This window comes from Tamandua tetradactyla, chromosome 1 (assembly GCF_023851605.1).
Source record: "Tamandua tetradactyla isolate mTamTet1 chromosome 1, mTamTet1.pri, whole genome shotgun sequence".
In the NCBI taxonomy this organism is placed as follows: Eukaryota; Metazoa; Chordata; class Mammalia; order Pilosa; family Myrmecophagidae; genus Tamandua; species Tamandua tetradactyla.
In genome coordinates, this window is record NC_135327.1 from 219703667 (window position 1) to 219718183 (window position 14517).

The 14517-nt window shown below is 33.8% G+C and overlaps 1 protein-coding gene across 4 annotated transcripts in view; it reads right to left on the reverse strand.

Moving 5' to 3' along the window:
• ZEB1 (zinc finger E-box binding homeobox 1) overlaps positions 1–14517 on the reverse strand; it is a 175425-nt gene that overhangs the window by 15515 nt on the left and 145393 nt on the right. For 2 of the 4 annotated variants that reach the window (XM_077152322.1, XM_077152339.1), the window contains 3 exons: positions 11313–11372; positions 5103–5264; positions 1658–1860 (listed from right to left, as the gene is read on the reverse strand). In XM_077152322.1, coding sequence (XP_077008437.1) covers positions 1658–1860; positions 5103–5264; positions 11313–11372 — 425 coding nt within the window. Of the gene's footprint in view, positions 1–1657; positions 1861–5102; positions 5265–11312; positions 11376–14517 lie in introns of all 4 variants that reach the window. The other 2 variants (XM_077152312.1, XM_077152331.1) reach the window with 1 other exon arrangement.

Sequence of the window (14517 nt, forward strand, 5' to 3'; positions counted from 1 at the left end):
ACCTAGCAACTAAATTGTTTCCAATACCTACCAATTATATTTCCTCACATTACTGGTGCCCACATTTATCACAGCTCCTTCCTGATCTTGCAAATACTTTGACCACACACTTTATAATAAAATCTACCACACTCAGGAGAATCATTATTAAAGTGGCTTTTATACTCATCTGAGATCTTCCTGTTTGTTTTTAGAAAGGCATGTCCTGCTTTCACCACCAGGTCTTTGAATCTTTTGATCAGGGCTCTTGGTATAAAGGGGATATGGTGGCAGCAGTTGGAGGATGGGTCCACTTGTAGAATGTCCTGTTAATAAGCTCTTTCTCAAGGTTTGTTTATACTGTGGTTGCATCAGGACTGCAAGCTGGAAAAAGCGCTCTTCTGGGCAAATGGTCAAAGAGGCGGCATTTGCCTTCAGTAGTCCCTTCTCTGCACCACTGTCTTTCTTCTGGTGGTGTCCTCTCCCCATCTCAGGTGCTCCTTCATGGACTTAACCATCAGCCTATCGTAAGAGAATGTTGGTCCTATTCTCACTGATTGCTACCCTCTCCCCCACTATCTTGTTTTTGTGATTGCTGTTGCCAAAGTATTGAAAAGACAGGCTGATCCTACTCAGTTATTCTGTTTCTGTTCACATCTGCGGTTTGGTTTAGGTACCACTGTAACAGAGGGTCTAACCTGTTTCTCGCCGGATACATGCTTTATATCAGGCATGTGCATAGTGGAGGGGCCTCACAGATTCAGGACGTTATGCTCACAATCCTTTGGTTTAAGACACTGGGTATGACCCCATCCAGTACAGACCCTGACATACCCTGTGCTGGTAACCATGTATTTGATTTTTAAATTCAGAGTTCAGTGGCTATTAATTTGATTAGTACCTTCTCCTGACATTTATTAATCGAGCTCTAAAAGTAGGGCATAAACCCTGGCTTTTAACTATGATTACTTTTATATTTACAGCTTTCAAGACCTTATAAAACAAGGACAATTTTTAAAAGCTTATTTGACTTTAATTCCTAAGCATATTCCCAATAGTTAAAATGTAGATGAAAATTTAACAATAGTCTTGGTTTATACGTCTAGAAATCAGAGCAAAATAAATCCTATGAAAACTGAACTTTTAGAAAAAAATTGGTTTAGAATCTAAACATCAGATTCTTAGAGAAGGCAACTTTCCTTACTTGAGGAAAAAAATCCACAGTAGTTTATGCTAAGAATAAATAAAGGAATCACTTGGTTCATAGAAAACTAAATTTTATTATATATTTGGCTTTCTCCTCAGCTTGGTCAATATTAAGTCATATGGCTTATGTAACCAACATTACTTCTCCTACAAACCACGCAAAACATTTTAAGAGAATGCATTTTGAAGTTTTCTAAAGTTAAAGAAATACTTTCATAGTTAAGTGAAAAATTAAATTGAAATGAAAAGGATCTCACTTGAAAAAGAAAAAAACTTAATTATAAAATAATGTTCATATGTGCTTTGTAACTAAAAAATTATCAGATAATTCAAATAATCACTTATTTTTATAAAGCTGTAGACAAGATACTGTCTAGCATGATTTTAATTTTCAAGTATATTAAAACTCTTGCCCTTTGTGAAGGTTAGTTTCTCAAATTTGGAAAGTTAGTGAACCAGCTAATTCACTTACTTGATCTCTTCCTGATTTATGTGATGTCATGTGACGTTCAAGCTGGGTTCTGTATGCGAAGGTGTAACTGCATAGTGAACAACTAAAGTTATCTTCATTCTTTTCATGGCGATATTTAATGTGTTCTTTCAGAGAGGTAAAGCGTTTGTAGCCTCTATCACAATATGGGCAGGTGAGTAATTGGGAAAATGCATCCGGTGTTCCTGTGAAAGAAAGATCATACACTGTAAATTGAAAACATGTAAACTGAAATATTACTAAAGCTACCACTGAGTCTCTATGCTATCTGCCAGAAACTATGCTACCCACTTTAAATTCAATTCCCAGTGCCTGCCCATGCAAAAATAAATAAATAAATAAAAATTAAAATAAAAAATTCAGTACTTTTTCTATTGAAATGAAAAGAAAAAAATTTGCATTTTATTTTTAAACATGTCCATTCTATAAACTGCCTATTATGCCAAGTATTCATATTTATTTCCATTATTTTATGCTAGTGTCCTCAAAGAATGAATTCACACCTCACATGTCTGAGAAAATTCAGTAGATACTGATTTATGAAAATAATAACTTGCTGTTAAAATATCATGAGCAACCTGCCATTTTTCAAAATTATTAGTGTTTAATGTATTAGACATAGAGATTAATCATGAAAGTGAAGAAGGAAGCAGAGCATAATGAGAATAGACAGCTCTACTGATACTTGTGGAATACAAGCAGCTGATTAATGGAAATCATATTACATTGTGTACCAGTAATAAAACACCCACAATGGCTGGTTTTTATTTTTGCCATTATAATCAGCTAAAGTAAATAAGATGGACAAGACAGACTGGCAAAGGAGACGGTCCCAAATGTTAATTTCCCACTTATCTGTAATTATAGGAAATTCATACTGAGCAAAACGTAGTATGATTTTTAAACAATTTCCTCAAATGGGTTAATCTATTTCCCCAAAAGAGGGTCATGTTAGAATTAGTCCCAACAGAAAAATCTATGGTTCAAGTTGCCTTGCTAACTGATAACTACAGATGTCATCATAAACACCTCTGGAGGTTTTGTTTGGTTAGTTTTATTCATATCCTTGCTACATATTTCAGAGTATTTAATTACTAGGAATTCAGGTGCTATCTCTATTATTTACAGGCCAGTCCTTAAGCAAGGCATATAATTTATATCTGCGTGAATTTCCATAAAGATGTTATATGTTTACAAAGCATTACATCATTTCTGTTCTTCTACTAGGAATTCAAAATGTGGTTTACAATAAAATAAGACAGCACTCAGGAACTTATGCCTTTGAGAAAATAAGTATGGAAAGCAGTTAGTTAAATAATATGAATTGGCAAAGTATTACATTTTAGGGTTGTCAGGCTTAGATAGCTGCATATGTAAAAATAAAGTTCATTTAGTTAACTCCATTTTATCCAGAACGTCTCACTGTCTGAAAGCTATCCTGGAGTCAGATATGTATAGTCATACAGAAAACGTGTCAGTGCATTTCATTAGGGGAAAGAACAGTAACATGCACAGGAGGTTTCCCTGGGCCAGGCCTAGAATTGGCACCCCCACGCTCCTTATCCCCCAGCACATGCACATTCTCGTTTGGCTGTACTCCATCCTGCAGCCACACCTAACGGGAAGGGGGTCTAGGAAATAGCCTGTGTACCACCTACTCTCTGATAACATTACAGCATCATTTTCTAATTCAAAGGAATGCACACTAGATAAATACCAATGGCACTGGCACCAGTGGAATGATTCTACTGGGGAGTACAGCCCCCCTTTCAATACGTACCCATTTATAAACGTAATCTACATTTCTAATCTTACTTTTGTTTTCTTGTCTAGTTAACCATACAAAGGAAGGGAAGAATTATGGTTATGATACGGATATGTGATATTTCGACCTGCTGGTACAAAGTTTACCTGTTCACAATTTCTAGGAAAGAGTGCTAGGCAGCCTGAATATATAAAACCAGATTGCGGGAGGTAATGTTTAATCTACTCAAAAGTTTAAAACAAGATAGCTTCTGAAGATAATCACTATTTATTTACAAACAGATGTTACTGGAGTAACAGAATGTCTACTTTGAGGTACCTTATTAGCAGTTAAATTATATCACATATCTGAAATTAATGAATAATTGAATTAAAACCATAGTCTATAATTCAGACTTCTTATCAATTCAGAATGGTTAGCACCACATTTTTTTGGTGAGATTTTACTGCGGTGATTTATAATGGCTTACTTCGCAAAGTTTAAACCTTATCAGATTCAACAAATGCAATGAAACTTTTCCTTAGTTTTCATTATTTTCTCTTACTGAGACATTTTAAAAGACTTGTCATATAAAAATTTATACACATATATTCTATTTCTCTTCCATTTCTGCTGTAAACTATTACTTCTTCAGGTGAAATTATACATTTTCTTTGAAAGAAAAAGAAAAGACAACCTACAAATTAAAGTAGAAATGGCAATACCTGACAGGGTTAGAATATTAATAACTAATAATTTTCCAAATTTGCAAGTAGATCAACAGACCCCTGATATTTCAGCTGAAATCCAGTGTCCCCAGGGGCAATAATTTCTTCGGCAGTATCTTCTTTTGGCATACTGGAGGAAATAGTTATAGCAACGCCTTACTCCCGTTTCCTCTGTCACCCATTCATAGTTAGAGAAAACCCTATCTATCCTGTACACAGCTGATTCCTGAAGGAAGATATAGTTGACCCTGCAATTGAATATCTTTTGTTTTTTATTTCACCCTTTTTAATTTCCTTAAACAAACTTAAGAGTCAAATGATTATTTGAATACCAAACTAAATTTACTCACTAAAATGGGAACCCTGGCAAAATCAAACCAGAATCGGATCGTAATACTTCTTCAAGTATCCCTAAAAATTTTAATTAACTCCCTAATTCTTGGTGTAGATCCCTCATAAAATTTCTGAACATATTATTATTGCATTTTCCCATATTTTATACACTGACTCTTTACATCAGAGTGGACTAGAGCAGATATAGAAAAACCTTTGTCTCCAAATTAGTACATTTAGAACCAGACAAACATATTGGTTTTGTTTGCTAAAAGAATAGTGGAAAAGACTCAAAGGGCAGTCAGTGTCACCCTAGTCCCCATTTCTACTGTCTGTTGCTATGTGAGTGAATGGAAACTGATGGTCAGGCACTGCTCTGAGCATTTCACATGCAGCGCGTGGCAATACCACCGCACGTGAGAGCAGCTGCTAATCTCATAATGCTCTACTGTTATCAGGACCATGGCCCCATCAATACGAGGCATTACTCTGAATGGGCATTTGCTATTAATTTTGGTTCTCAAAAGTGGTCCTTATAAGAGAACAGGGGTTCACAGTGGAATGACAGAAATAGCAATCATTTGGTGATGAAAAGACAAACAGGCTGCCAGGCTCCATTTACCATTTTCGTCGTGACCACTGGCTTCAGGTGTGCCCTGCCGCTGGTCCTCTTCAGGTGCCTCAGGATAAATGACAGCAGTGTCTTGTTGTTGTAGGAACTCTTCAACGTTAGGATCATGGTTTTGTTCATTTTCTGCATCTGAGTCACATTCGTCATCTTTTACTAAAAAAAATGCATACTTTATAAAAAGCAATTTCACGACCAAGTCTTTACAAAGCTTTGCTAAATAAGGAAGTGTTTACTCTTGAAAGAACATAACTATTCTTGAACTTGTAGGAAATATTTGCTGAAAACTAAAAATGAAATTCATTTTGTTACAATCTTTTAAGAAATTCCTTTGCTTTATAAATTTGAAGTGTTAAAGATTCTTTAAATTCCCACAATCTTTCTTTGAAGCTTTAGGGCTATATTTCCATTCCATTTCATAATAAGCAAGACACTCATTATGTATATCCCTATAAGGGATGGTAATCAAGTTTCTTCACTTTCCAATCAATGATAAAGCAAAGGAAACAGGAAACCTTAGTTGTCAAACATCACTTTCCCCGCAATTAATAAGAATCTAGTAGCACCAACATGGAAGTGCCCACGCTAAGCCCAGTGTCAGCAAACCAAAAACCTAGGATAGTTTCTACTTCCTGTAAATGCCCAGCTTGCCTAGAAAGCCAAATTTAAGTACAGCTCATTAGTGATCCCCAGCTAACTTCCTCATTCCTAAGTAACCACTAGCTCCCTACTTTCTAAGACCCTCCTAAGTAAAATGGAAACTTAACTTTAGCCAATCAGAACATTTCCACACTTGCACTATATAAGCTTTCACCTTCCACCCCCTTGGTGGACCAACCTCCTTCTATTTTCTGAATGGGATGCCGCCAATTCGTGGACACTTAATAAAGCTATGAGATCTTAAATGCATGAAAAACTTTCTTTTTATAAAACATCAGCAACCTATGGCATCATAGTATTTATTTAAGGTTGCACTTTAAATGAGATGTCATTCTCCAAAGAACCACTCAAGTTTAGTCCAATTATGTGATTTCTTAGACAACGGTTTTAATAATTATCTACAGTTGGAAAGATTTCTAGTAAGAGTGTAGCGGTATCAAATTGATAGAAACTGCTTCTTACCTCTTCTGGTATTCAAAATAATCTATTTCTCCTGGATAATGTTTAACTATGGGGTTAAGGAGGAAGTATCTTTTCTTGAGTTACAAAGACTCACTTCGAGGAGGTAGCAGAGTGCTGCCCAGTGTGTAAACAGCATGATGGCATTGGCAGAGGGAGGGATGCCACTCCATGCTGGTCAACAAGAATGGCTTACTCTGACTCTTGAGTCTTGGGGGCTGACTTTATGAAAATATAACAGTCAGTGACTTCGTACTGAACTGTCAGTTCTAAATTTGTCAAATGCCACTTTCCATCAGACTGCGAGTGGGCCAAGTTAATGCATGGGCATTCTTTTGTTCAACTGTTAATAAAACAATTTTTGCTAAGTTGCCTGCACAGAAGCAGTAATTGAATTCTTCACAGTGGCTGCTGTTTAAAACCTCAGAGCCAGTGACAAAGCCATAACAGTGATACACCATTTTTTTATCCTTTTCAATATAGTCAATAGCTATCCATTATTTAACACCTGTTTTATACTGAGAACTGTATTATCTAATTCATGCCAGTAGTCACCAAACTGGTGTTTGTGGATTCTGGGGTACATACAGACTTTAAACTGGTTTTAAGGGAATCATTTTCCAGGTCCTTAATTTCCATATACACTCTTTTTAGCACCTTGAAGGCTCTTCCCCCACTCCCTTTTTCACAGTATCCCTTGCTTTTGTTTTCTTGAAAGAAAGGAAAAGGCAAAATGCATATCCACACACTCAGAACAATAACATGGTCCATTGCCTTGAGTGTAAAACACCTCTAGGGAGCCAAAGGAGAAAAACTCAAATTACTGTTTGGAGAAAACTTTATTGATTAATCAAGGCAATTATCCTATATCCACCCACTATAGGCCTTCCAGTCTTTCTGGTTTATAAGGATTTCTATTAAGCTTTAAGCAAAAGCATGACAACTGAGGTGGGATGCTCTGAAATGCACTAAAAAATAATATGCCCAGAGGGTGTGAGGGCAATTTTCTTCTACTAACCTCACCTGTCCTGTCCCCTAATTATTACTGAGAAATTTCTTGCATTTCAGGAGGCCTAACGAGGGCAAAGCAGAGAGGAACTCAGTATCATTTCCAGGATTTGTCATCAGTTGGAAAAATTAGTTTGAAAGCTGAAGCAGTACACTGTGTATTCACAAAGCAACTGCAATGTATTGTAGGAATATATTTTCCAAGCTAAACTAGGTAAAACTCATGAATGAAACATAATAATTTATGTGATTTCTTAGAGTGTCCATGGAATTCGAATCGACAAGGTTCTCAAAACCTATTTTTCTCAAATTATATTACAAATATTTATTCCAATTAAACATTCTCCATCTTATAAAATGCTTGTATTTTCTACATCCTGGTTACAAATAACTAAAAATACACATATGGGGTGGGCCATAGTGGATTAGCAGGCAGAGGTCTCGCCTGCCATGCCAGAGACCAGGGTTCATTTTCCAGTGCCTGCCCATGCAAAAACCAACAAACACACACAAAACCACATATGCTAACTGATGAGATTAAGAGTTTTTAATAATATACATTTTTCATAATTATATATTCTTCATTTTGTATGTGAATAATGTTTTTTCAGTAAGTTATACACCTGCCTGTATATTGAGTGATTTGAAATGTACTTATTTGGACAGAAGAGTTCTATAACTTATAAAAATTGAATTAGAGCTGTATCATCTTAATTCTAACTTCATCATTCAGTAATCAATCTTTTTTTTTTTTACTTTTTGGAGTGCATGGTCTGGGAATCGAATTCGGGTCTCCCACATGGAAGGTGAGCATTCTACCACTGAACCACCTGGGTACCCTCAGTAATCTATTTTTATGTGTTTATATTTTATATATTCCTCACTGAGGAAATTTTATAAAATTTCTCAAAATGTGTGTGGACACATTAATTTGAATGGAAAAATGAAGTCAGGGTTTTTAATGAAAGAAGTTTGATTTGGCTGACTGGCATGACAATGATAGCTGGCTTTTCTAGTTAGGTTATCAGGGAGAAATTTTCCAAAACCTGGATGAACTAAATTTGTATCTCTGAGGTATTGATAAAAATATGGGTACCATATGTAGTAAAATAAAAGGATTTTTATAAAAAAATGTATTGGCAAAGGTTCCCAAATTAATAATAATTCAATTTCTCTAACCATTTCTGAATATAATAAATTAAACAAGGTAAACCTCCAAGGGAGGAAAAAAAACAAAATACACATATTATTAGTCCTTTAGTAAAGTCCTTTAGTAAAGCCTTTCTGATATACTTCCCCCCAAAAGGAGGGAATGAATAATTCTAATGACTGGGAAACAAATCCTTTTGAAAATTGGATGATTTTGGATTTTTTTGCTTTCAACAAAAGTGAAGGAATGTTTAACTGAATTATCACTTGATAGGCCATTACAAATATTTTAACTGATAGATCACCATAAGTTTTTGGTATATAATTCTGAAGATGTATAAACAATCAAGTGATTTAGCCATAACAAAAATTTTTATTTCAACTTTTAATTTATGAGAATGCTCTCAGTGCTTACATCTATGAACACAAAATAGAAAGAGAATTAATGCTGAACACTGTTCCTTTTAGAAACATGTAATGTTAAACTATTGATATGTGAAGTAACAAAAATAATTTGGTTCCTTTAATCTCATTTCCAATAATACTTGATTCTTCAATATTTATTAAAATTTATAATATATTTATGTTGTGATCAACTATATACTACTACTAATTACAATGATAAATCAATTCACGGCATTTAAAAAATACCTAGGTAATTTGTGGTCCCTGGAAATTAAAGAGAAACTTACATTTTTACTTATATACATACTTTTATTGCAAAGACATAAGACAGTTGATAAAAAAATACCTTTATATAAGAAACATATTATCAGCATAAAATTCTATAGGGTATGCACAATGGAAGTATTAGTTTAAGGAACAAACACTATGATATAACATTTCTGATTCTTTTAAAGAAGAGTTTTATTCATATTTTTTAAAAATGGGTCATAGTAGGTATTAAATTGCTGTGGATTTCAATGGATACATGTAAGACAGTGATGTTAAATGCTGATATTACTAATATACCAGAAATTAAATCCTACAATTAAAATGAAAAAGTTTATATGTCCATTAAAAATTTTGTGAAACAGTATAAACTCAGTTTACATGCTATAAAATTTGGATGATAAAAACAGAACCTCTTAGGGTTTTCTTGAGAGTTAAATTAATATAGTTATGTGGTCAGTACTGCACCTGGCAGATAGTAAAGGTTTTTCTTAAAGTAGTCCTGGTATTAGAGCATCTGATACCAAATCCTGTGCTCTTTCCCCTGAACTATGCTGTCTCTATGAGTCAGCATTTACTAAGTCCAATTTTAAGTTCAGACCAGAAATTCTGCAGTTTTACCTGTAAAATTGGAATTGTTGGGAAATGCAAACCCACAAAAGCGAGATAAAGCAAATTCTAAGACCTTAAGACTGATAAACTTATGTACTTTAATACAACAGAGATGTGCAAATACATGGAAACATGTTAATAGTTTTATTTTTGGTATGATGAAACTTAGAACAGAACTGTCAAAGTATAGATTCCAGGATTACAATCACAAACCACAGTGAGCAAGTATAAACAGACAAACATTTAATACAAAGACTAAATTTCAAAAATTTATTTGTGAATATTTTTTTCATCCAGAATAATGCATCTTCAAGTTTCCTTATTTTTTCTACCATTTTTGAAACTTTGTACTACTACTACTAATTATTTTAACAAAAAAGGGATGCGCAGAAGGAACAAAAGATGTTTTGGGTGAATTTTTCACTCTCTGAATACTAAACTCGGAGTACAGTTGTCTTAACAACTTCATGAATTGTAAAAGGAAGTTGCTATAGAAAGGGTCTGACAAGGTTCTAAACTAATGATGGTGACCTTTGTAGAATGTTTCGTTGACTTTGTCAGTACATTATACCTAGAAAGTGAAAGAAGTAACAAAAGCACGGGCAAAACATAATTTTAAGGCTTAACTGATTAAAAGTACCAAACTTCCAATCTCTATCCCTTTTTTAAAAAATATTTTTATTATAAACAACGAACAAATATACAAACATGCTTGACATACAAACATTCCTGTCATGGTTACAATAAAGTAAAATAAAGTCTTATTCCTAATTCCCCGTGTTCCAGGCAAATAATGCATCAGGGATCTTCCTGGGCAGAGGAAACCCTAAATTTCAGCAGCAACTTTGGTTAATGACAAGGTTACTCTACCTTCCAGAGGTGATTCTTCTTTTTTAGGGAATATTTATTACTCAGTACTTTAAACTGAAAAAAAAATTTTATTTTGTGTTGAGAAGAGCAAAATGTGAACTGAAGTAAAGTTGGGATTTGATCTGAATTCATTATAGGGGAGCAGACTTAAGTCTCAGGGAGCATGTACTTCTAGTCAGCTAGAAGCAAATTTCCTTGTTTATTACAATTCAACTTCATTTTGGCCTTTTCCAATCAGGGAAATTTCAAGTAAAACTTCTGAGTCTTTTGTTTGCTGTGACATGTTCACTCAACGCGTCAAGATTCATGATTCTTATCTGGATTATAGCTAACCTACTATATTTGCCTATCCTTCTCTCTTCTGCTTTCTATCTTGTGGGCAATGCAATGCAGGCTCTGGTAATTAATAATGAAACTCAAAACAGATTTGTATTTCTGTAACTTTGGTAAAGATTTACTAGAAGTTCAAACCACTATCTAAGCACTTAGTTTTTGGATTATCTATAGTTTATATTTATTATCCTTATAGAATAGAAAATATGCTGCATTTTCTATTTTCTATTCTATAAATTTTTAAGCTTATATTATTTTAAGAATGTAAATTTTGGACTAACTTTTAATATAGTACCCTACGTGCCTAGATACTTAAACATTCAAGGAGGACAAGATAAAAGAGGAAGAAATAGACTAAATTCAGGACTTGCAAATGCACAAACCAGAGTTACAAAAGTTTATTCAAAGACTACAGTAAGAAGGAAAACGTCAAGAGAGTACCTGTACATCCAACTTCATCTGCTTGAGCTTCAGGCCCCAGGATTTCTTGCCCTTCCTTTCCTGCTGAAACACACATTCCAGAGATCGAAGGATTAAAATAGATCCATGTGTCACAAACATTTTAACTTTTACAAATCTTCAAAGGAAACTTTCAGTAGAGATTATATTTAATTTTTTCCCTTATAAGGATAACAATATGCCCCTGAAAAGTAAAGCTTTTTAAAGAAATTAGATTGATGGTTTTACCAAACTCATAAATGTATCCTAGAGAAGCAAAATCAGTGCACATTTATATACGATCTTGGAACTATGCAAATTTTGGAATTATAGGAGTCCTGGGACCTGAATAGTTTTCAGGAGAGGAGTTCTAACTATAGCTAGTAGGATTCTTTTCTCATCCCTATGTTCTATGCTAGATGTTTCATTAACTTATTTCCATCAAACTTCATAACAACCTATTTTGTAAGTTAAAAACAAAACAGAACTTGAAGCTTGGAGAGGTTAAGTAAGCTGCCCAAGGTCAAGAAGTTGTTAGGTGAAGAAAGTGGAATTTGAAGGCAGGTCTGAATGGCTCCAAAGCTCCCTTTCCAGTACGCCTCTGCTTGCCTGATTTGAGAACCAGAAAACTAGAAAGAAGACTGGGCCAAATTTCACTGGGCCCAGAGTAAAGACCTAAACACTATACTTTTTCCTTCACTCTATTTATTATTCTAACCACAGATAGCAGTAAACCATATTACTGGTACTGAAAAACATTCTTAGATCTCTATTCCTTCCCCTACCACCACTGTGCTCACAGTAAGTGGCTAATTGTAGAATTCTATACAGAAGAGGTTCTGAGTAAATATTATGCCATATAAATAAATTTATACTTTTTTGGCAAAAGGAAAGTGTGCTTTATAAATTCAGCTATACTTTCTTTATTATAGTAGTTATATTAAGAATATGTGCATTTTTGAAAGACACAAAAGGGTTAAAAACTGCTGTTTTTAAACTGGTAGCAGAGTATGCAACATAATTATGATCAGAATACTTATAAAGTTACCTCATACTAAACACAGTATAGTCAGTGTAGTTAGTTATCTCCATCCCAATCAAATCCCGTTAAGTATGTCAATCAAAAATCTTAATTTCGATTTTTCCCAAGTTTGATTGTTGAATTGAGAATTAGGGCACTAATCAAGTGAAATTCTTGCATATGAATTAAAGTAAGTTATTTCTTTAAGTGCCTTGGATTATCAGGCAGATTTTTTTTATCATTAACTTTTACATTAGTACTTCAAGCTGATTGCTATATGAAAAATAACATAACAAAATTATGCACAAATCTCTTTAGATCCTAATAAAATATTATAATTTTAATAATCCTTTCTAGATAATAAAAGAGAAAGGAACACTTCTGAACTCATTTTATGTGGCCAGCATGTGCCCGATACCAAAACCAGACAACAATAATTCATAAAAGAGAAAAAAAGCTAAATACCAAATAACCCTCATGAATATGGACACAAAAATCGCCAACTAAATATTAGCAATTGAATCCAGGAATATATAAAAAGAAAATGACCAGGTGGGTTTATCCAGAGAATCCAAGACTGGCTCAATATTTGAAAATCTGGCTCAATATTTGAAAATCCATCAACGTACTGCACCATTAACTGGCTTAAGAGCAAAACCACAGGATTACACTAATTGATGCAGAAAAAGCTTTTGATAAAGAGCATCTACAATAAACTTACAATAAACAGTATAAAACTTAAAGGTAAAAGACTGAATACTTTCTCACTGTGATTGGGAACAAAGCAAGGATGTCCACTCTCACCTCTTCTAATTAACATCTTGCAACGAATCAGTAATAAGAAATAAAAGGCACAGAGATTGCAAAGGAAGAAATAAAACTTTCCTAATCATAAAGGACAAGATTGCCTATGTAGAAAATCCCAAGGAATTTACTAAGTCCACAGGATACAAGATCAACACACAAATATCAATCATATTGCTAATTTACCAGCAATTAATAATTTGAAACAAACAAAAAATACCATTGGCAACAGTTCTTCCCCCAGAAAAGAAATACTCAGATATAAATCTAACAAAACAATTACAAGATCTATATGCTAGACCTACAAAATGCTGATGTCAGAAATGAAAGAAGACATAAATAAATGGAGAAACATACCATGTTCATGAATTGGAAGACGCAAAATAATAAAGATATAAGCTTTCCCCAAACTAACTTTTAGATTTAACACTATTTAAACACAATTCCCAGCAAGATTTTAAAAATACATAGACAAGATTATTCTAAAATTTACACAGAAAGTCAAAGGAATTATTAATAGTCAAAGCAATTTTGGGGAAAAAAGTTGGAAGAGTCACATTATACAATTTTAAGATATACTATAAAACTACAGTAATCAATATTATGTGGTAATGGCAAAGGGACAAGGCACCTAGATCAATGGAACAAAATACAAAACAGAGTCCAGAAATACACCCACACAACAGCGAGACAGTTTTTGACAACGGTGCAAAGACAATTCAAAATTAAAAAAGGACAGGTTTTCCAACAAATGGTGGTAAAACAATCATAAATGCATATCCAAAAATGAGCTTCATCTTACCCTCACATCTTATATAAAAATTAACTCAAAATAAATCATAGAACAAATGTAAGAATGAAGAAAAGGCAAGAGAAAATCCTGATGATCTGTTGTTGGGCAAAGAGTTCTTGGACATGACAGCAAAAGCATGATCCATAAAAGGAAAAACTGATAAACTGAATTCATCAAAATTAAAGATTTTTGTACTATGCAATACTTGGAAAAGAGAATGAAAAGACAAGCTACAGACTGAGAGAAGATATTTACAAATTACAAATATAAACAACTCTCAAAAATTAATAAAACAAATAACCCAACAAGAAAATGCACAAAATACATGAATAGATACTTCTCTGAAGGAGATATACAGATAGATGGTAAATATTAGGCACATGAAAAGATGTGCAACTTTGTTACCCATTAGGGAAATGCAAATGAAAATCATGATATCACTAGACACTTACTAGAATAGTGAAAGTAAGAAATACTGATAAAATTAAATGGTTGTGAGACTGGAGAAAATGATCTGATACATTGCTTGGGGGATGGGAAACTGGCAGTTTCTTTCAATGTTAAACATACACAATATGACTTAACTATCG